We start from the raw sequence: 22,581 nt of genomic DNA, 5'->3' as shown, positions 1-22,581 counted from the left end.
AGCAATGAGTTTTCATAAACGGGAATGTAAGTGGGGTTTGAGCTGATGACGGTTCAGAGCATGATGAGGAGACTGATCTGCAGCAGCTGTACATAATGTATATCACCAAAATACCGTTTGGCAATATTGCAGGTAATTGGGAGAGTCAGGATGTTTCCCATGCCCATATTTGGGTATGTTACTATATCGACTGATAGACACTTTTTTCTGCATGGGAAAGAGCTCAGTCAGAGCTTTAATGAGCCTCCCACAACTTCCTCAGCCTCAGGAGCTGAGAAAGATTGCGGTGAAAATTAGTCACAAGTTCATACACCTGTTTTATGTTTAATGTTTTTATGTTTCGCGCGTAATTTCGTAACCATTACAGACAGATTCTACTACACATGAATGTCCTGAATAAATCCGCTCTATGCCCCTCATACAGCGCCCCCTGCTGTCACAGTTACACTGACACGTTAAGAAGCTTCATACACAGGATTAGAGACGGGACGTTTTAAAAAATATCAGTGGTGCAGATCGGCTTTAGAAAAACACAGTCAACCTCTAATAGGTATAATTCTATGGTTGAAACCTTTGCTATAAAAATAAATGTTTGACTATAGACTAGACATTTTAAAAAATGACATCAAAATGACATCATTAAATTACTGGACATGCCAACCCCCTTTATATCGGCATCAGGCCCCAAAAATCTATATCAGTCGGGCTTAGTACAGTCCACTGGAGATAACAAGAAAGAAAGGTAATAGTGACCAATGTATAAAAATGCATTGATCATATATTTTTCCTTTGCTCAAAGTACAGTGGAGATGCATCAGGCCCAGATTATGCTCTGACTTCGGCCCGTGTGAAAAGAGAAAGTGTTGGAACTGATCCTACAACGCCCTACGAGGTGAGCTAAAACTCTGGAGGTGATAAAACTCCCCCGGGGGACAGGATCCAACATGCTTCATAAAATATACAACAATAAAAAATAATACATTGTGACGCCAGAGTTTGGATTTTAAAGTGACCTCTCCTGCAGGTGGGGCTTGAAAATAATCTTAAAAACCTTATTTTGGAACCTCACCTTTGGTATTTTACGTTTTATAATTTCAAATAATGTTTTAAATCGCAACATGAAGCACAGGTCACACTTTGAACCCACATAATGTTGGATTATGGACTTCAGAAATGTTTACGACAGTTTGGGGTTTTAACAATGTATAATCCAGGAAGTTCAGGAGGAAACGCTGGAACTGCAGAAGAAAAAAAAAAAAGAGTCCTTGTTACTTGATCTTTTGTATGGAAGTTAAAGGTGTAAAAAGAACTCTGTTACAAGTCTCTTCACGGCCATATGAGTTTCATGCTGGCCCCAGAGTCAGGACTAAACACAGTAGGGCTGCGTTTCCGTTTTATGTACAATCTGGAACAGAGACAGGCCTCGAGTTTAAATCCAGACAGAACAGTTCTTTGAGCTGCATAAGAGTCTGACACTATTCTTTTCTTTTAACGTAATGAAATCTTGAGAAGTTTTATTGATTGACTTGCTCCGCTTCTTGTAATCTGATGTAAATGTGAAGCACTTTGAACTAACTTGTGTATGAATGGTGTACAAAAAAAAATTGCCTTTGCCTAAAACTGGACAAACTGGACAAACGCCCCGCTGCATTGTGGGAACGGCTCATACACAACACGAAGCATCCAATCCAACATCGACCGCGCTTGTAAAGATGATCTACTTCTGCTGAAATGTCTTTCTGAAGTCAAACCTAAGCCAAGTGTCCGATCTTAAACCAGACAGTAAAACCATTAAGTGTTGGGTTGTTTTTGTTCTAAGGTCACGATACAAACTACTTCAAACTACAGTACTGCAGTGTTCAACTCAAGTCAAGCTAAAACATTGAAAACAGCTGTAAATACATTGAGTTGCATTTTCCTCATTTGGCATCACTGTAAACCCATCTCTGCACCAACTTTATTTACTGCACTGAAACGTCTCTGAAAGTACAACAGAACGTCCCGAAAAACATGAATCTAGGGCTGCTCGATTATTGAGAAAATAATAATCACGATTATTTTTGTCATAGTTGAAATCACGATTATTCAAACGATTATTTGTTGCCTTTAAAAAAAAGTCTTTATTTTATTTATGTATTTATTAATAAAAAAAACTATGCTGAATATTTTCTGTTTTCTGAATAGTCCTTAAAGTACGAATGATTTCAAGTTTGCCTCGATTAAGGAGAGGTCTCTGTTTCACACCTGCCCCCTGCTGGTCAGCCCTCACACCTGCACAAGTAAACTGAGCAGCGCGGCCTGATGACATCATCACACAGCGCTGTTTGTTTTTATGTCAGGCAAAAGCATGAGCCATGGAAGGTGAAAAGCGAAGGGAACATAATCCCAGCGGCATGAAATAATGCAAGAAAAAAAAAAATGTAAAGAAAAAAAAAAACGAAAAAAATAATTCGATTAATTGCACAGCCCTACATGAATCCTCCTCTTCCTCCAGGTTAAGGCGAGACGCTCTCCTGATCATCTCAGATTTAACTCTTAAAGAAAACAGACCATGGTTTTGTCACTTTGAGCAGGAGATGTACAGGAGGTCACTCTCTGTCCCTGCTCTTTCCCACACTCATTCACAAACACTGACATGTTTGGTATCCACGTGTAGCACGAACGACGCTGTAAGGTTTTCATTCCACTCTTTAACATCTCCACTTTGAACATTTTCCACAGAAGGATTTTTACATGATCTAATTCCTCTGAACGCAAAAAAGAATTTACATTTTTTACAGATTTCTTTCCGCTAATAGCTAGTTTATTTAAGTCCCTCTGAGCAAATCTTTGTCACCGATATGTCACCAAATCAAACCACACATTTAAACCATTATGCATCAAAAATATCAGTAATGTAAAAGTTTGAATTTCAAATCTCTCTAAATGACGTTTTTCCCTTATGCACCTGCAGGTTTTTGTGGTGTTTTTGGATGAAGGCAGAGGAAAATAAATGATCAGAGAAACCTTTGTGCGTTTCCTTCAGGACATTTCTCCTTTGCTCCTGCTCCGTGTGAGAGAGAGACGCCACATTCTATTGTCGGAGAACCAACAAATTTAATGCACCATTTATTTCACGGCGAAGTGCACAACAGCAGCTCCTCCTTTGGTCTGAAAGCAGCAGTGTAATCTTTACCGCGGTCCGCACTGCAGCAGGCGCCACCGACAGGGCCATAAACCAGGCAGCGAGGTGACCGAGCTACCCCCGCGGCCCGGGAACCGGCGCTCTGTCCCGGGCACGAGACAGGGCCGCGGGGGCTGCACTGGGGCTGCACCAACAACAAATGTGCTACTGTCATTGTGTTTCCAGATACAAATAAGGATTTTTATGCAGAAAAATGGCCAAAGGTGTTTACTGTGGGTGTGTCATCCGTCATCTGATACGATTGGCTATGGCCACATACAGACGCATACGAGAGACATTCAGCCCAATGGCTGTGGACGATCGTAAACCACACCTCTCCTACTAGAAAATGAACTGGTGGTCCCCAGACTAAACATCACTTGTGATTTTAGAGACAGAGTAGGCTAGATATTTTTAGTGAACAAATCTAAATAAAGCTAGGTTTAAATGTGTGGTTTTATTTTGTGCTGTACAGTCACAAAGGCTTGCTCAGAGGGATTTTGGATCTTGTTTATTTTTTAAACAAATTATTAGTGAAAATATCTCTATAAATGTTATAGAAATGTTATAAACATTTCTACTACTTTTTTGGATTCAAAGCTCAATTAATCTGAGTGGGAGCCTGTAAAGTGTGGAGTCTGAAGGAGCTAAAATGGAGATGTTGTTGAAGAGTGGAATGAAAACCTCATCTTCCACCTGCAGCAACAACAGCAATGATCAAGTTGGTTTCTTGCGTACAGACAACGGTGTGCCAGTGCTTTTAATAATAATAATAATAATAATAATAATAATAATAATAATAATAATAATAATAATAATAATAATAATAATAATAATAATAATAATAATAATAATAATAATAATAATAATAATGATAGTAATGCATTGGTTTTATATATCTTTTCTGGACACTCAAAGACGCTTTACATTGCTCTATTCATTCACTCCATACTCGGTGGTGGTAAACTACTATTGTAGCCACAGCTGCCCTGGGGTAGACTGACGGAAGCGAGGCAACCAGTCTGCGCCATCAGCCCCTCCGACCACCACCACTCTCTCAGTGCTATACAATAATTACAAGTTTGCAGTCCGGCCTGTTCAGCTTTCCTGGAGCTGGAGCCTGCGTTGTGCTCATACACTTCCTACACACACACACACACACACACTACTCTTGTGGTGCTCAAGGCCCCTCACATAAAAAAAAAAAAAAGAGTGGTGCGCACTGAATGGGTGCTGCTGCCGGATGCTCTCTCATCGAATGCAATTTCTCCATCTGTGAGATCAATAAAGTATCATCTTATCTTAGTATGAAGCCCCTCCCACAACACAATTAAATGAGAAAACCAACAGTTTCTCTACATACAGAAACCAAATCACAAAGCAATTAATTTAGAAAAATCCCCAAAATAACTAAGGGCAATAATTGGTATACTAAAGACTCAAAATTTCCCAAACAAGAAAAAAAAAAAAAAAAAAAATTCTACGGAAAAGGTGAAGTCACGTGATGTCCCGTGACGTCGCCCGGATCACCTTGAGCCAAAACCGCACCAAGGCCAACTGCAGAAGCACCAACTTGCACCAGGAAACTCTTGGTGAAGTCAGGACTTGAGGACTGGAGACGAACATAGGCACTCCTTCAATGTCCGGAAAGCCGATGTTCTGTCCAGACCACCGGATTTCTTTGGTCTTTAGCAGTTAAGGCGGTGAGCGGTGTAGCAATGGTGGCAAACTGTGGAACGAAGCATCTACCACCCAGCAAGACCCAAGAAAGACCGCACCTCCTTCTTTGTACGGGGCCTGGGACAGTTCTGCAGTGCCTCCACCTTGTCGACTTGGGGTCGGACCTGACCTTGACCCTGTTGGTAACCCAGGTAGCGAACCTCTTCTCGGGCCCACTCACACTTCTTGACATTTAGAGTAAACCCTGCGCCCTGGATCTTCTCCAACACCTTCCGCAGATGGGCCAAATGCTCCTCCCACGTCCGGCTGTAGACCACAACATCATCCAAGTGCGCCGCACATTGGCTAGGCTTCCTGGTGTTCCCAAACGGTCTCCCATCCAAGTCCTGCCAGGCCCTTCCTGCTTAGCTTCAAAGGTCTGACAGGATTGGGCAGAGCAAAGGTGGTATGGCTTTTGACGACTGTTTACAAGTTTCTTTTAACAAAAAACTTTTATTTAAATACCTATTATTATCATTATTAGGTACTTCAACAAAAGATTTTTGTTTTACCGAGTGACATGTGAACAATTGTTGAAACAAGAAGACATAATGAATGTAATAAAAGAAGAAGCACATTCTTAGAGAAAAAGGGGTCGGCTGAGGCGTGGTGTGCTGCAAACTCTCTTCTCTACATTAACATCGCACACAGCCTCACGTATCTTATTCAGCTTTTACTATTTCTTAAACTATTTCTCCCACTGTGGGTTAAACACTGCCCATCACCCGAATCTACTTACTGCGCCAGGTGTGAAGCGGAACATCCCAGAGCGCCCCCGTCAGCGCTAAAGTCCAAAGATCCAATCTTTAGTCATGCGGTATTTGTGAATGAACAAGCGTGGGAAAGACCAGGGACCACGGCCATGTCGGAGGTACTTCCTCCATGAATCTCAAAACGTCAGAGAATAAACATCGTAAAGAGAGAGTTCGGTCTGTTTTTTACTCTGACAGAGTTAAAGAGAAAAGATCTCAACTTTGACTAATGAAAAAGCCATGTTTTCACCTGCAGCTTCGTAATTTTAAAAATTAATTGCATGTAATACATTTTTTGGACCCCCCCAAAAAATAATAATTACACAAAACTGAACTTTTGCACATTTAAAATCCGATGTGGGGATCAGTCCGTGGTGATTTTGTGATGTATAGTGCAGCCCTGGTCTGGAGGAGGCCCACACCACCCCCGCGGCTGTGTGTGCCTCTTACCCCAGCCTCGCTCACTCTGTCCTGGCCGGCTCGTGGAGGGAGAGGGGGGGGGGGGGGGTCGGGGGCTGGAGGAGAGCAGGGAGGAGGGGGCAGCTCTATCAATCTCCGCGTCGCACTTGTAGTGGCAATGATGCAGAACTAATAGCTTTTAATCCTGGTGCAGCTGACAACCGGGGGCCAGCGGAGACAAAGGCCGGGCGATCAATGAGAGCGAGGGGGGGGCTGTGTGTGTGTGAGGCTCGACCTGAGACTGTGATGATATCCATGTGGCAAAAGATTTACCGCTTTAAATACGACACTGTTTCACTAAACCGTCTCAGCACACAAGGTTTAGTCACAGTGGTGAGGCGCTGCGGCGAGGCGCTGCGGCGAGGCGCTGTGGCGAGGCGATGCGGCGAGGCGCTGCTGTGAGCGCAGCGCTCAGTGTTTACATTTGTAGCTACTTTTCTCCTTAACATCTTCGTTTGAACGTCACAGTAAAAACAAAACAAACTCTCTCTTTACTTGACGGTTTGTGACGCTTTGAGCCGGAGATTTATCCAATAAGTAACTCTTTCCCACGCTTCTTCATTCACAAATACATGTTTGGTATCCACGTGTAGACTTTACAGACTCCACACTTTACAGACTCCACACTTCACAGACTCCACACTTCACAGACTCCACACTTTACACACTCCACACTTTACACACTCCACACTTCACAGACTCCACACTTTACACACTCCACACTTTACACACTCCACACTTTACAGACTCCACACTTTACAGACTCCACACTTTACACACTCCACACTTTACACACTCCACACTTTACACACTCCACACTTTACACACTCCACACTTTACACACTCCACACTTTACACACTCCACACTTTACACACTCCACACTTTACACACTCCACACTTTACACACTCCACACTTTACACACTCCACACTTTACACACTCCACACTTTACACACTCCACACTTTACACACTCCACACTTCACACACTCCACACTTTACACACTCCACACTTTACACACTCCACACTTCACAGACTCCACACTTTACACACTCCACACTTTACACACTCCACACTTTACACACTCCACACTTTACACACTCCACACTTTACACACTCCACACTTTACACACTCCACACTTTACACACTCCACACTTTACACACTCCACACTTTACACACTCCACACTTTACACACTCCACACTTCACACACTCCACACTTTACACACTCCACACTTTACACACTCCACACTTTACAGACTCCACACTTTTCACACTCCACACTTTACACACTCCACACTTTATACACTCCACACTTTAGACTCCACACTTTATACACTCCACACTTTACACACTCCACACTTTACACACTCCACACTTTACACACTCCACACTTTACACACTCCACACTTTACACACTCCACACTTTACACACTCCACACTTCACAGACTCCACACTTCACAGACTCCACACTTTACAGACTCCACACTTTACACACTCCACTCAAATACATTTGGAAGATTTTTACTGATCTAATTCTTGACAGACTTACTGAGCTTTGAACCCAAAATAAACCAAGGGTAAATTAGAATGTTTAGTTTTTTCTCAACTATTCAAAACCTAAACAAGATCCATTATCCCTCTGAGCAAATATTTGGACCTAATAAGTCACAAAATAAAAGCACACATTTAAACCTGGCTCTGTCCATTATTTAGATATTGTTGCTGAAAATATCCACGATTTTGTCAATTTTTATGCATAAAGTGCCTTATTTTCATATGAAAACATAAAACAACAGAAAATGACAGACAACTTGCGATACATGTTTGTTTGGTCCAAACGGGGCAGCAGGTTTCGGTGCTGTTTGCTGTTGTTGTAAAATATTTTGCACTGAGAAACAGTGGAAAACTGTGTGATTCTCTACCCAAAAGTACGACCAGGTAGAAAAACACAGGTGTTAAATTAAACAGCGCCCTCTGCCGATAACAAAATATTAGTCACTGTGTGACAAATTCCCAACGGTCTACTCACTTTTTCTTCCCACTGTATATCACTAGTCTACAGCAAAAGTCTCACATTGATGTCTCTAAATTATTCCCGTTTCTCCTGCAGCGTCACACGCCTTGTCTTAAAACCAAATAAAACACAATTTTCAGTTGTCATGAAATGAACTTAATGTTAAGATAAGGACAGTCGGGCTTACAATGTGCAGACATTAGAGTGCACAGATCTGCAGAACAATCCTTGTCCTGAAGTTTCAAATGGGCCGGAAGTTTTCAGCAGGTTTACTGCTCCGAGTGTTTCCTCTGTGGTTCCCCTCAGCTCCGAACATCTGCAGCAGCTGCTTTATTGCACAAATAAAACAACTCTACTGTCTAAAAGGGGCTGGACCACAGGGTTTAATTCAGGGTTATTACAGGCGGCAGCAAGTCAAATCTATTGTTTTTAATGTCATTTGATGCCTAAACACAATATCTGTAAAACCACACGTGCAAAAACTCAAATGCAAATACACTCCCTAAAAAAGAAAAAAGAAAAAAAAGAGTCCTTTACCTGAGTCTAACTAATAGGGCTTTTCCACGCACTGTTGCAGAATGTGACATGGTACGGTTTTTCCCGTGGAGCATTCCCATTGCAAATGCTCGACACACTACTCAAGGAACAACAGAACGGCCATGAAAAGTTTTGTAAGGCGCGATGAGAACAATAATGTGGCCTTTTGGTGGAGTTAATGGAATTAAGAGGTGCCAAGGCAACTACTAAAGAGGCAGCTAAAAGACGAACTATGAAGCTAAGCTACACGCTGATGTTATGCTAACAGCGGCTAAATGCTGTCATCCAGACCTGCTTGTTTTAGTGAGGGCTGTCCTCTCTCGGCCTGGACAGTGGGGACACTGGCCTAACCGGGCAGACCAGGCACTGGGCTGGGTCGGTCCTGCCAGTGGAAACGATCGGGACTGCAGTCGGACAGGTCTAGGTTCAGCAACACTGTGAGACCATGACAAAGCCAGGATTGCAGGGGCTCACATTGTGAAAGAGTGGTTCAGGGAGCATGAGTCCAGATCTTAGCCGCATTGAGAACCTTTAGGATGTGCTGGAGAAGGCTTTGCACAGTGGTCACACTCTCCCATCATCAATACAAGATCCAACACTGGATCTTTGGACGTTGCAGAAGTTTACTGAAACAACGCCACAGAGAATGTGCTGGAATCAGAGCTAAAGGCGGAGCTAGCAGACATTAGAGCGGGCGACAGGCAGGTGATTATCCAGACATGTGGATTCTTCCTGATGAGAGAGGACTAATGGAAACTAACTGATTTAAAAAAAAATGGAAACTTTTGAGCAAATACTAGAGTTGCAAAACATGTGACAGTTTTTGGACTGTATGTTTTGTATTTACAGGGAAAAAAGGTCTTGCCACTATTTCCAAAGACTGCGTTTGGAAAGTTAGGAAAGAGTTTGGACCTTAGGAACTTTTTGTCCCCGTGAAAATGGGAAACCTCGTGCACAGGGCGATTAAACTGTCGGCTTTGTGCTTCTGTCTTGGCCTTTTGGCACAGTGTTAAAGACGTCTGTTTTTATCCTCAATAAACCTTGAGGAATAAAAACACTGCTCCCTTTTCTTCACATCGAAAACAAAACAATTAGAACACCTTGCAAAACAGTGACCTCTACAAACAGGAGCATCTCACAAACGCAGCTCTGAACCATGTCTGACCCACAACAGGAAGTCCATTTTCTACAACGACCAGCACTGGATTCATGTGAGGCGCTGCAGGTGAAGAGGAAAACATCAATAAATGCAGAGATATCAACTTGAAACTTGTGTAGATTACTGACATACAGTAAACGAGGAAAACAAAATATTACAAGTTTTCTGTCATTTTAAAAACAAGGCTTTTTATACATAAAAATGTCCAAAATGGCTGATATTCCTTCAGCGACAAAATCTAAATAATGGACAGAGCCAGGTTTAAATGTGTGGATTTATTTTGTGACCTTTTTTCTTTTACAAAGATCTGCTCTGAGGCATTTTGTTGCTAACAACATTTTTGCGTGACTGAGCGCACGCGTAAAGACCAGACAGGTACGCATCAACTCGTCTAAGCTCAGGTAAGAACAAATCTCAGTATGTAAAAACAGTGACCTGTTCCTTTAAAGAGTGGAATGGAAACGGCCCTAAAGTAGTCCCTTTGTCTGCACATGCACTCTGTGTATGTTCCTCCCGTCTTTAGCCGCTGCTGTCTCCCTCAAAGGAAATGACCATATTTGGATTACAGCGTCATCTTGGTCACACGTGGATACCAAACAAGTCAGTATTTGTGAAGGAATAAGCGTGGAAAAGACCAGGGAGCGACACAGGAGTTACTCCATGGAAATCTTGGATGCAAAACGTTAAAGCTGGGGTACCTGATTTTTCCTGCTCAGTGACATTTCTTTGTTTTGGCCCAAACTTGTTTCTAGCTCTCACAGTCCCTCCTGTGTATGCAAATTGTTGAAAGAATGTAATTATATGCACATTTCACACTCGTATACAGCATTGAACGGTGACAAAGTGAAGCAGACTTCTATCATCCACTGCTCAATAAACCTTTAGGTGAAGACAATACAACAAGGTCTGTGTTTTGCGGCGTGTAGGACATACTCTGAGGTGGCAAAAATAAATGTATTCTACAACACCAAAAAATCAGGTGCCCCAGCTTTAAGAGAGAAAACTAGTTAAAATCAACATTGACCACTGCGTTTATCAAATCCATGTTTTCCCCTTGCATTCAGATCTGTGTCTGACTAACGGCCCCCTCCTCTGTCTCCTGGAGGTGTGACTTTTTGGCCGACATGGCTCTGTCCCTGAGCAGTGTCCTGTGAAAGTTATGGCTTTACAGACACACATCCATCACGTTTACGCACTCCCTCTCCTCCTCCTCGCGGCTCCAGCTCCGCGGCGTTCATTACAGACTGTAATTGCGTTGCGGTGACACGGCCTGTTATCCGCTTTGGGCCGCTGCCGGTCGGGCGCAGCTCTGGCGCTGCTCTGGCATGGTTTTGGTGCGGCGTCTGTCGAAGTCGATAAACGCTGATTGGACAGACGTGCTGAGCAGTTGTGAGGGCCCAGGGGACGGCTCGTACACGCGTTCATTCATTACGCCGTCATTAAAGGTTATTATGTGAATATGGAGCACGGTCATGACTGAGAACTGGGCCAATCCTCAGCTCGGCGACAGCGTGTTCTGTCAGGGGCCAAAACACCACTGACATGGAACAATCTCAATAAGCCTGTCATTTTCCATTTCCATTTCCAGAATGTCAGGGAGTGGTCTCAGCACAGTTTTACTCGATAGCAAAACTATATTTTGAACGTAAACAAAGTAATTCATGAAAACTTCCGGGAATGTGATCTGCTCCAGATCTCAACAACTAAAAGTGACCTTTCGCAAAACCCTCCCCCAAAACGGTCATGGTCCAATCATACCTCATAGCAACTGTTTTCTTTCTCCAGATCTCCTTCCATAAAATCCAATGGAGCGGGACCAGTTTCTCCCTTTTAGAAGCCTAATAACAAACTCAAAATACAGCCTGCTAACTTTTTAGCAAAGGGGATACACGTTTGCCATCCGTCTGCCATTTGCCAAGAGCTTAATGAGCTGTCGTTGCTGGACGTCGTCACAAAAAGGCTGTTTCTGCCACTGGAACATCTGGCACGTCTGCTTTGCTATGGGAAGCGTTAAGGTCCTCTGATATAGCTTGATAGCTTGATATTTCAGCTGCAGTGGATTTGTTATTGTATTATTATTATATAAATAAATTAAATTAAATTACGTCTATACTGGATTATAATAACTTTATGTTACCACACTGAGCCACAGCCACGAGGGAGACAAAGCCACTGCAGCCACAGCAGGACCAGGGGCTGACCCCAGACTGGACAGATTATAATCAATACAGGACTAACATAAGAAGAGAACTGGCCCGGCTGGTTGCATTTAAAGCAGCTCCAGGTGTATTTTCTGATTTCACACAAAGCCGTTGCTTTAGCCTCAATAGTTGTAGTGTCTCTTTAGCTGCATATTTTGTATATACTGTATTTTTTAATATATTCCACACCAGGCAGATCCACACAGGCCGATTGTCTTGACTGTAGAGGCCATGGTACACACTGCTCAACAATGATCTGGACTGGGCCCAGAGCAGAACAGGCTCTTAGTCTCACAGAGAAGACTGCAGAGTCTCCATTAGTGACAGGCCCAACTGACTGAAGCACTGCTGTGAACTTATGTTTTCTTTAAAAAAAAAATGCTGTTAACTTTTGCATCCATGTGGTAGAACTGAAATGAAGTGGACTGAACTGAACTCTGACAGGCTGAAAAAAGTTCTGTTCAGCTGCGTCTGACACTGAAAGGATTGGATCTGCGCTCTTCACGTTTAATGGAATCACTTATCTCCTTGTTAATTGGCCTTGTGTACGAAGTGTGCTCTACAAATGAATAAACCCGGAGACACTGACGGCTCTGAAAAGCTCAGCCTTAGCGTGCGCTTCCCCCTGGGCTGGAGTGGAGCCCGGGGCCGAGCTGCCGTCTGTGTGAGAGAGAGTGCTCCACGGCGCCCCCGCTGTGTCACCGCTAACGCCACGCCTCAGACACTCGGCCAAATTAATAATTATCACCACAGAGCGCCACGAGGGAGCGATCCATCATCACACGGCGGCGTGGGACGGGGGGAGAGGGAGCGAGGGGTGAAACCGCCACCACGGGGCCCACGGAGGGGGGGATTAAAGCCACAGAAATAAAAAGATGGTTGGCAAGCCAGCTAGACCGGGAACGTTTTCAGTGTTCGTTAGCCTGTTCTATAGCCGTTAGCATCTAGCCTCAAACGCTCTTACAAATTATAAACCATCCAGATGTTTTCAGCTGTTGTCCAGGTGAAAGATCAAAGCTGCTTCTGAAATCCTTAAAGAATGTACACACATTTGGAGATTTTACTTCAACTATGCCTGTTTTTTTTTCCAGTAATGGAAAGAAAAGTATTCTGTCCTTCTTTAGTATATTGTAAACACAGTCAGTTTGTGGGAAGAACACATCACATATATCACATTTCTGTCACAGTGACCCTGCAAGTTGTGAAATGTGCCTGTAAACTTGGAATGCTACAAATAAATGATGTTTGGAAAGTTAGGTATGAATTTAGAAACTAAACTAAAAAACTAAACTAACATTTTGATTAAGTTGGTATGTATGGATTCCAGCATTCCGTTGCATTTTAGATGCATTATTTTAGCTGTTTGCGTTGATACTGTATCTACAAAAGTCATTATACTGTATTTTAACACTGTAAATGGGACACTAGATTTTGTGCCACCCAACCCCTAACCCTGTCTATCTCTACTCCGCCCGCTTCATCGCACTCACTGCATGCCGTCATTTCCTCACTCTGCGCCTTCACTCTCCTCACTCTGCACCTTCACTCTCCTCACTCTGCACCTTCACTCTCCTCACTCTGCACCTTCACTCTCCTCACTCTGCGCCTTCACTCTCCTCACTCTGCGCCTTCACTCTCCTCGCTCTGCGCCTTCACTCTCCTCGCTCTGCGCCTTCACTCTCCTCGCTCTGCACCTTCACTCTCCTCGCTCTGCGCCTTCACTCTCCTCACTCTGCGCCTTCACTCTCCTCGCTCTGCGCCTTCACTCTCCTCACTCTGCGCCTTCACTCTCCTCACTCTGCACCTTCACTCTCCTCACTCTGCACCTTCACTCTCCTCACTCTGCGCCTTCACTCTCCTCACTCTGCGCCTTCACTCTCCTCACTCTGCATCTTCACTCTCCTCACTCTGCACCTTCACTTTCCTCACTCTGCGCCTTCACTCTCCTCACTCTGCGCCTTCACTCTCCTCACTCTGCGCCTTCACTCTCCTCACTCTGCGCCTTCACTCTCCTCACTCTACGCCTTCACTCTCCTCACTCTGCACCTTCACTCTCCTCACTCTGCGCCTTCACTCTCCTCACTCTGCGCCTTCACTCTCCTCACTCTGCGCCTTCACTCTCCTCACTCTGCGCCTTCACTCTCCTCACTCTGCACCTTCACTCTCCTCACTCTGCGCCTTCACTCTCCTCACTCTGCGCCTTCACTCTCCTCACTCTGCGCCTTCACTCTCCTCACTCTGCGCCTTCACTCTCCTCACTCTGCGCCTTCACTCTCCTCACTCTGCGCCTTCACTCTCCTCACTCTGCGCCTTCACTCTCCTCACTCTGCACCTTCACTCTCCTCACTCTGTGAAGTGGAGACAACTCCATAGATCGTCCTACAAGTGGCAAACTGCGTTTATGACTGAACGTTTTATATTGTGCGACTGGGGCGATGATTCGCCTTCAGCGCTGAGAGCGGTGCACAGGCACACATGTACACAGAGAACACACAAAAAAAAAAAATCTGATGACTTTTGTAGATCTTAGCTTTCAAATGAGGCGCTACACTATACTATAGGCTGTGAGCTCCAGTTGAGAAGCTTTTAGATTGGGTAAAACTGAACAGGAGAAAATGTGCTCAGATATTAAGCTTGTGGGTCAGAGGCTCAGAGCGAACGGCGTTTCGGTGATTTCTCTGGTTGAACCACCACCTCAGGGCCCGCAGAGGGAGAGGAGGGAGCGAGTCCTGGGACAGCCCAGGTTTAGTCCTAGCTTAACCCCGGTCTGATCCTGGTGTAAATGAATGACTCTAATGAGAGCACACTGCAGTCATTAATCAGAGCCGTCAAAGCTGCACATGGACAGGGCTGATACGGAGTCTCAGAGGGACCGGGCTGAAGGGGGGGGGGACCCAGGGGGGCTCTCACAGTTAAAGGGGGTCCTGGCTTCTGGGGGAGCTCCTACTGAGGCTCAGGAGAAGAAAGTAGGTTGATATTTTATTTTTAGCGAGTTTATTCCTTTACGTGTCAGTTTTAATGTCAGAGTAATAATCTGCACTTTAGTCACTCCACAAGTCTCCGCACTTTATATAACATTTGGAAGCTTTTTTCACAGGGATTTTTCAATATCTAATTCCTGCCTTCATTGAGCTCTGAACCCAAAAAACAAGGAGAAATTTGAATGTATTTATTAGATTCTTTCCACTTATCACAGTATGCACCTGTGCTGTGGGATAATGTCTGACATGAAAAATCATCAGCTCATGACCTCAAGAAGCAGGACTAAACCAGGGCTAGACCAGGCTAATCCAGACTAGTCCCTGCCGTGAATGTGAGATGGAGGTAATAAAAGGTGATGATGACTCTCCTGAGGACGGTTGACCCCAGGGACACTTTACACTCTATCAAACACTATCAAACACTGCAGTTGTTCAGAGAGGGAGGGGGGTGAGGGGGGCGGGACCAGCTCCGCTCCGCTGCCTCTGATGAAGCGACTGCTTTTGTTGTGAAGTCCACAGTCCATTCATCAGACACGGTCCACTCACCCCCCCTATACACACACACACACACACATCCGTCTCCCCCCCAAGACCGACCACGTCCCCCCAAAACTAGGTCCCAGACTTCAGGAGTACCTGGCTGGGGGGTTATTGTGCATGTTGTTGCAGGGGGAGCTTCTTCTCCATAAAATGTAAACAAAAACCTTCCAAATGTTGTAAAATGTGGAGTCTGTAGGAGCTAAAGTGCAGATGTTGTTAAAGAGTGGAATGAAAACGGCCCTAAAAGCCCGACCCGACTGCGCACGGCACGATCCACGTGCACATATACAACTCTATCCTGCACACTTTCTGTTTCCACCACACACACACCCATAGTTGTTGTGGGCGCCGCCCCCACAGAGGAACACGCTGTACAGATCATCATCAAAAGTTTTTAGAGCCGCAATGAGAACAAATGTGGACAAATGCTGCCCTCTGGTGGGAGTTATGGAATCATTCAGAGGAGCCAAGCTGTATTAAAACAGGAAAGAAACCGCAAAATACAACTATGAAGGTAAGCTACATGCAAATGCTACGCTAGCACCAGCTAAAGCTGCGCTAACAGCGGCTAAATGCTAATATCGGCAAATTCCCCTTTTAGAACAGCTGTATGATGTAAAATATTAAATCCATATGACCTGCGTGTTAATAGTGAGGGCTGTCCACTCTGTCGTTGCCAATCAGAGGCCAGCATCTGTTCACGTCACATCAGACACGGGTCAGCGCTTTGGCCACAGCCAGAGGTCGGTCCCAAAACCTATACCTGGTCAGGATCTAAAAATGTATAATATGGGGTTCATCTCCAATGTCAAGAAATGTGTGAAAAAAAAGAAGAAAAAATGGTGTAATAAAAAAGTGAGGAAAAATTGTGTAAAAATTCGGGAAAAAATGGGGGTGAAATTGAAGGGAAATGGGGAGACAGCACAGTGGTCCCTCGCTATGACGCGGTTCACCTTTCACGGCCTTGCTGTTTCAATCATTTATTTTTAGTACAATTCTGCAGCTTTTTTACAGTGTATGAACGGCATATGCGCATTGTGTTCTGCGTCCTGATTGGCTCGTCGCAGAGTGAGCCTCCTCTCACAACAGAGAGGATCTCTGTCAGTGTCAGCGCACGCCACACGCCACAGAGTCACAGCAACACAGGCCGGGCATGAGCCGGTCCAGCTCCACCTTTAACAGGACTTTCTCAGCACTTTCCCGCCAAAATAAACAATGCTAGCATGTGGTGCTCACCTCGGCTAAAAACTCGCCTTCTGAAGCCTGTTGCGGGTTATTTTTAGAATGTAGCCCCCGAGGGACCACTGTAGTAGAAAATAGGGTAAATATTAATAACAAAAAATTGGCACAAAAAAATATATATATAAAAAAAGAAAAAAATGTGGGAAAAAAGTCATTTATTTGAGCTGATCAACCAAGTCAATTCCTTGAATGCTGTCCTTGGACCAACAGCATCATATTTTTTCTGCTTTTGTATTACAGCGTCATCTCGTTCACAGCCTTTCGTGCTACACGTGGATACCAAACTTGTCAGTATTTGTGAATGAATAAGCGTTGGAAAAAGGTCATCGTGCCGCCATGTTGGAGTTACTTCCTGGAAATCTCTGGCTCAAAGCGACAAAACATCATCAAATAAACATTGCAAACAGTGAGAATAAAACCATTAGGGAACTCGTCTTTAAAAAAAAGTTTTCAAGAGGATCATGTTCAAATCTCCCCCCGCCGCCCTCCGTGACGCCTCTCCTCATTCAGAGCAGGAGATGGAGGGATGGAGTTTAGATGATGGACTGTGATGATGGCCGCTCCTTCAGACGGATGAGGCCGTGAAAGTGCTGAGGCTGCGCTCTGCGGGTAAATGAGCCTCCATCACATTTAAATAAAGGAGCTGTCGCACCAAGGACGACCTCTGTGCTCCTGATGCCCTCCCGTCGGCCCCTTCTCCTGTGGATCAGGGTAAACTGCAAACCAAACCAGGACTAAAAAGCTGGTAATGGCATTATCGTCACGGCTGTTTTCACTGAGGGCTGACTATGAACCTTCAATGTGTCCAAGGGTCAAAAGTGTGCTTTTCAAAGAAGGGACAGGGGGAGCTTGTTCAGTGGGTTCATTCATAAACAGAGCGCCTCATCCAGACCTCATGTTTGAAAAGGGACTAATCTTTTGCTGTCTGTGTTTTTGTGTACCTTTGCACAAATGTAGCAGAGCAAACGCAGCAGCAATTTTTTAATTAAACAAGGCTCAAAGTGACACATGACACATGTTTCAAAGACTAAAAATAATCCTGCAGTAAACATTAGTTATTTTAACCTCAGCGCAAATTAGGTCAGAGAACATGTGACCAGTCATGGGAATGAGGGAAACATGGTTCTGGGGCATCTTAATCTTTTCATAAATTATGTAGTCTCCAAGCTTTCCAACAATGTGTAACACGTGGAAATCTGATCATATTTGGAGACGCTACAGCAATTTGAAATTAAGAATCCAGAATATTTGCAAGCAGAGAAATCGGCCTCGTTTGGGCAGTTCTCACCTCTCTCTGCTGCTCGTGAGACAATAGGGCTCATTTACATCTCATTTAGATAAGCCATATGATGAGCCGTTGATCACAATAGTGAAATCCAGTTTCCTCGCTCAGTTATTGTCAATGTAGAGTTATGCAAATCCGCGCTTAAACACGCACTGAGGCAGGGAGTTGGCTCGGGAAACGCAGTGGTCAGAAGGGGGCGCTGTGCATGCTAACAGCCAGAGCATCATCAGTCGCACTGGAAAAGTTAGCCTGGAAAAGTTCACTGGTTTCACGAAGAAAAACAAACTTCTGTGGTAGTATTCCATGGAGTAGTATTCCATGTAGTAGTATTCCAGCGTTAGCAGCAGCAGCCGGCCTCCGTAAGACACACACTTTCAATGACACCAATGCTGTTTTCTAAAAGAGAGGCTTCTTCGTGATCTCAACTAAAAGAATCTGCAAAAAAGCGAAAATCACAAATAATAAAAAACAACTCTTCTTTCTTGGTAAATTGAGTCAGCCGACTTGAGTCCCTGGATTCCACGATGGGGCACACATGAGTTTTCTGGCTTCTTATGGGGTATTATGCAAAAATCAGCGTACGGCAGCATGAGGCAAATCATTGTATTTGTCATTGTTTTTACACTGTCCATCATAGAAGGAACAGTCCACGTCCAAAAGTTACTCAATGCCTGTATTTATCATTTTTGCTGCTCTTTGTTTTGCTCAGCTGAGAGGAGCGCCTACTTCAAGTGTTATCAGTTTCTGGTATCGGGACCACTAATAGTACGAGTACGAGTGTGTGATATCGGGCCGATACCCGATAATGGTATCAGTGAATCCTTAATAATGTGACACTCGTAACGTCAGGTGATAAAATAAGCCTGTTTCATCTAAAACCTGTTGTTGCTACTCAGGGGCATGTTCCACTCTGCTAAATAGTGATTCAGCTTTGAGACTGAACCAAGGTTAGCCTCCAGCTAACTTGGCTAACTCTCTAAACCAGCTTGGCGGTATACCCCTCAGCTCAACCTGGACTAAACCAGGATTAAATTCGTAAAATACTAAGACTAACCAAACACAGATGGCCAGAAGTAAAGCCTTGTTCCCACGGCAGAGGAAACGGCGCCTGACCCGTGTTGTCGTGGACGTGGCGATCAGTCAGGGTTAAAAATGAACTGGGAGCCAGTATGGAGCACATATGATGATGCACGGAGTGTGGGAAATGGATGCTCCCGCGGCAGCATTACTGAGCAGCGCCATTTGTTTGAGGCGCGTCGCGGGTGAAAAAAAAGCCCATATCAGAGCGGGACGTTTTCAATTACAGCGCGAGGGGACAGGAAAAATGAGCGGCTTTACGAATCCTATTAAACACAGGACGCAGGGAGAGAGAGAGCGAGAGGGGGAGTGTGGGTAATATCACGTATCGATTCTCCATTACCGCCGCACAGGAGACTAAACAAAGGCTGAGGCTCGGGCCGCGGTGATGGAGCATGTGCGTAATCTCACATCATTATGAAGTTTGCATAACGAGAAACTAAACACGGCGCTCTGAGAGGAAACACAAAGCAGACAGGAGCCAAGAAGAAGAAGAGAATGTAAAATCTGAAATATGAGAAAACATCATCACAAACTAAACAACCCAATCTGACTGGAAACAACAATCACTTTCACCACCAGAGGTCCCCAGACACACATCACAAAGGAATTTTAGTAAAAAAAAACAGACCAAACACTCCCTTTACAATATATATTCTCCGACATTTGGTCGTTTTGAGCCGGAGATTTCCAGGTAGTGACTCCAAGATGTCTGTGGCGCTCCCTGGTCTTTCCCACGCTTAGATATTCACAAATACTGACTTGTTTGGTATCCACGTGTAGCACAAAAGGCTGTGATTCAAACATGGTCACGGGAGAAATACACAGGGCGCATGTGAGGACAAAGAGACTAAACTGAATGAACACATTGAGTCGAGCTGTTTTTGGGATTGAGCTGTAGAGTGCCAACAATCCAGACTATTTTTCATGATATTTGTAGCACCACAGTGTATTCTATGTTAAGGCTATGGACACATGCTATGGCTCGTTTGGAAGACGAGACTCTAAGCTCTCTGTAGATGAAAGCAGTTTAATTCTTCCTGAGAAATGCTAAGCTAAACAGAGGCTAGTTTTGATCAAAACATCTCCGTTTCAAGTCAGTTTTCAAGGACAACATTTTTAGCACGTTTTGAAACACCATGTGTTGCCACAGATCGATCAATAATTATCGTGTTGTTTCGATCTTTCCATGGGAAGCTGCTCTGCTTTGTCAAACACGCTCCAGAGAGCGAGAGAAGTGTCGACTCTACAGCCTCACTGAGCAACACCAAGCCCCCTCAGACAAAAAAAAAAAGAAACGCAAGGATATATATGAAATGTCCAGATCGTGTTTTCGATTGTCATTTATTCAGTTCTGTTCATCACAGAGCTAAAGTCACACATACGGTGTATTGGAGTGTCTAGTTTTGTAATAAAAAAAATATAACATGTTTTTACGTTTTTGGCACTCAATGTGTGAAGTTAAGTAGTGGCAATATTTTCAAAGAATTTAGTTTAAGGCCTGCTGGAGTCAACGGCTTTCCGATGACTTTGAATGTGGGTAGTGTGGCATGTGTGAGAGGTTTGTGGTTAAAGTGGGAAATGCAGGAGTTAAGGATAATGTGAGCAGTGTGGGTAGTGCGAAGTCTGGCTATCCACAATCCACGCTTTTCCTCGTCCTTACAAAGACGTGCATCTGGGATCACGGTGATTTCTTCAAATTCTCGGTGGGTGTGATGGGCAAGCATATTAACCAATCAGAGAAAAGCCAGATATGATGCAGGCAGCATGCGGTGTACTTTGTTTGGTTTTACGATGGCATTGTCCAGAAGAGCAAAGATAAATGTGAATCATCTGTCGTTCTTGCCACAAAAACTTAAGGATACGAGAAGTCATTAGCAGCAATAAGATTTTAACACTGGAGAAATCAACACAAATGTGCAAGGGCTTTTTCAGTCAATGTAATCAATTTTTTGTAAATGTAAAATATTTTCGATAGATAGAAAATCCTGTTGATGAAAGTACATTTAAGAAAATATTCTTTATTTTCTATTTGGTCTTTCTGACGTGAGAACGTGGTCAGTGATTGGATTGATACAAAACCTTAGCAAAGTTCCAGACAGTCCTGCTTTGAACAGATACAAAAATCAGGAGTGGACGGATGGACAGACAAGCTAGTATGGAAGTGTGACAAGTGTGGGTAGTGTGGAAGTTGTATGTAGTGTGGGTAATGTGTGAAGTCTGGATAATATGGGTAGTGTGGGAGTTGTAGGTAGTATGGGTAGTGTGGGCAATGTTGTAAGTGTGGGTAGTGTGGAAGGTGTATGTAGTGTGGGTAATGTGGATAGTGTTTGCAGCGTGGATAATGTGGGAATCGTAGGTAGTGTGGGTAGTGTTGGTAATGTGGTAAGTGTGGGTAGTGTGGGAAATTACTCACAGTGCAGTTCGTGGTCTTGGAAATCTTCAAACAGAAGTCAGACTCGAACTCGAGGTCGGACAGAGAGACATCGTTACAGTCAAACCTCTGGAAACACAGAAGAGATTTATTTGAAAAGAGCATTTTAAGGTTTGTTTGCTTGTTGTGGATGGAGAAGACAAGATTCTTATGAGGAGGTGCTTGGTGTGAAAAGTTTAAGAATCACATAGAAGATGGTTCAATGGAGGAAACCTGGACAAAATGCAATGCGCAAACGTCCGGGAATCGAACCCCTGATCCTGTTGTGACTCTGACACTGTGTCTTCAGTGTCGTGCTGATGACAGTTATTGACATGTGCAGTGATACATGAGCTATGAGGCGGATACTGTGGTTATTACAGACAGCTCTGGTCCTTCAGTGACAGAGACATTAATCTGAGACACAGCTCCGTCTGAATGAAAGCAGGTCACACTAACGACACCAGGGAGTTATGGAGCTTCGTTCATCACCCGTCAAAACATCACGTCAGTTTATTGTTCTGAACCACCACATGGACCTGTTTGAACAGATCTGTGGACATGCAATATATGTCCGAAAGTTAAAAGCCAACTTTCTGCCGTCTGATGATCTGATGCATTATTCTGGGTTTGGCTGATGAAGAAGAACAGGGTCGAACTGCATTGCGCCAAAGTTCTGTGTTGGGGATTATGCTCTGCAGGGGCTGCGTTTGGTCCTATAGTTCCAGTGAAAGGAAGTCTGAAGGCTAAAGTTCCATGCACCGAGCTCTGTGGAAAAACTTCAGAATGACCAGCATGACTGCGCTGTCAAGTTGGTGGAAGAGAAAAGTCCCAGCGACATCGCTGTCAGTGGCTGCTCAGACTGGAGCCCACGGAGGAGAGAGCAGAGTCATGTGACATTCAGACGCCTTCTAACATCATGTTTAAGTCAAAGGGCCATTTTCAGCTTGTCACTGCTGCGTTGTAACGGAAAACAGGGCCGCCAATGAAATGATTTAATCATGGTCTTCTGCACTTGGCAACGCGACATATGGGG

The 22,581-nt window shown here is 44.2% G+C and overlaps 3 protein-coding genes across 3 annotated transcripts in view; 1 reads left to right on the top strand and 2 right to left on the bottom strand.

Moving 5' to 3' along the window:
• The window catches only part of tmem208 (transmembrane protein 208), a 381,758-nt gene that overhangs the window by 210,346 nt on the left and 148,831 nt on the right, over nt 1-22,581 (top strand). The gene's annotated exons all lie outside the window — the stretch shown is intronic.
• Nucleotides 1-22,581, bottom strand: part of prmt3 (protein arginine methyltransferase 3) — a 101,413-nt gene that overhangs the window by 19,925 nt on the left and 58,907 nt on the right. Inside the window, exon 13 of the mRNA XM_079555113.1 lies at nt 21,549-21,635. Within this exon, the coding sequence (XP_079411239.1) occupies nt 21,549-21,635 (87 nt within the window). The remainder of the gene's footprint in view (nt 1-21,548; nt 21,636-22,581) is intronic.
• The window catches only part of htatip2 (HIV-1 Tat interactive protein 2), an 82,626-nt gene continuing 74,620 nt past the window's right edge, over nt 14,576-22,581 (bottom strand). The window contains exon 8 of the mRNA XM_079555132.1: nt 14,576-14,585. The gene's annotated coding sequence lies outside the window, so the exon portion shown is untranslated. The remainder of the gene's footprint in view (nt 14,586-22,581) is intronic.

The sequence above is a fragment of the Gobius niger genome (genome assembly GCF_951799975.1).
Source record: "Gobius niger genome assembly, chromosome: 4".
Taxonomy (NCBI): domain Eukaryota; kingdom Metazoa; phylum Chordata; class Actinopteri; order Gobiiformes; family Gobiidae; genus Gobius; species Gobius niger.
This window is presented reverse-complemented; position numbering and strand designations above follow the sequence as displayed.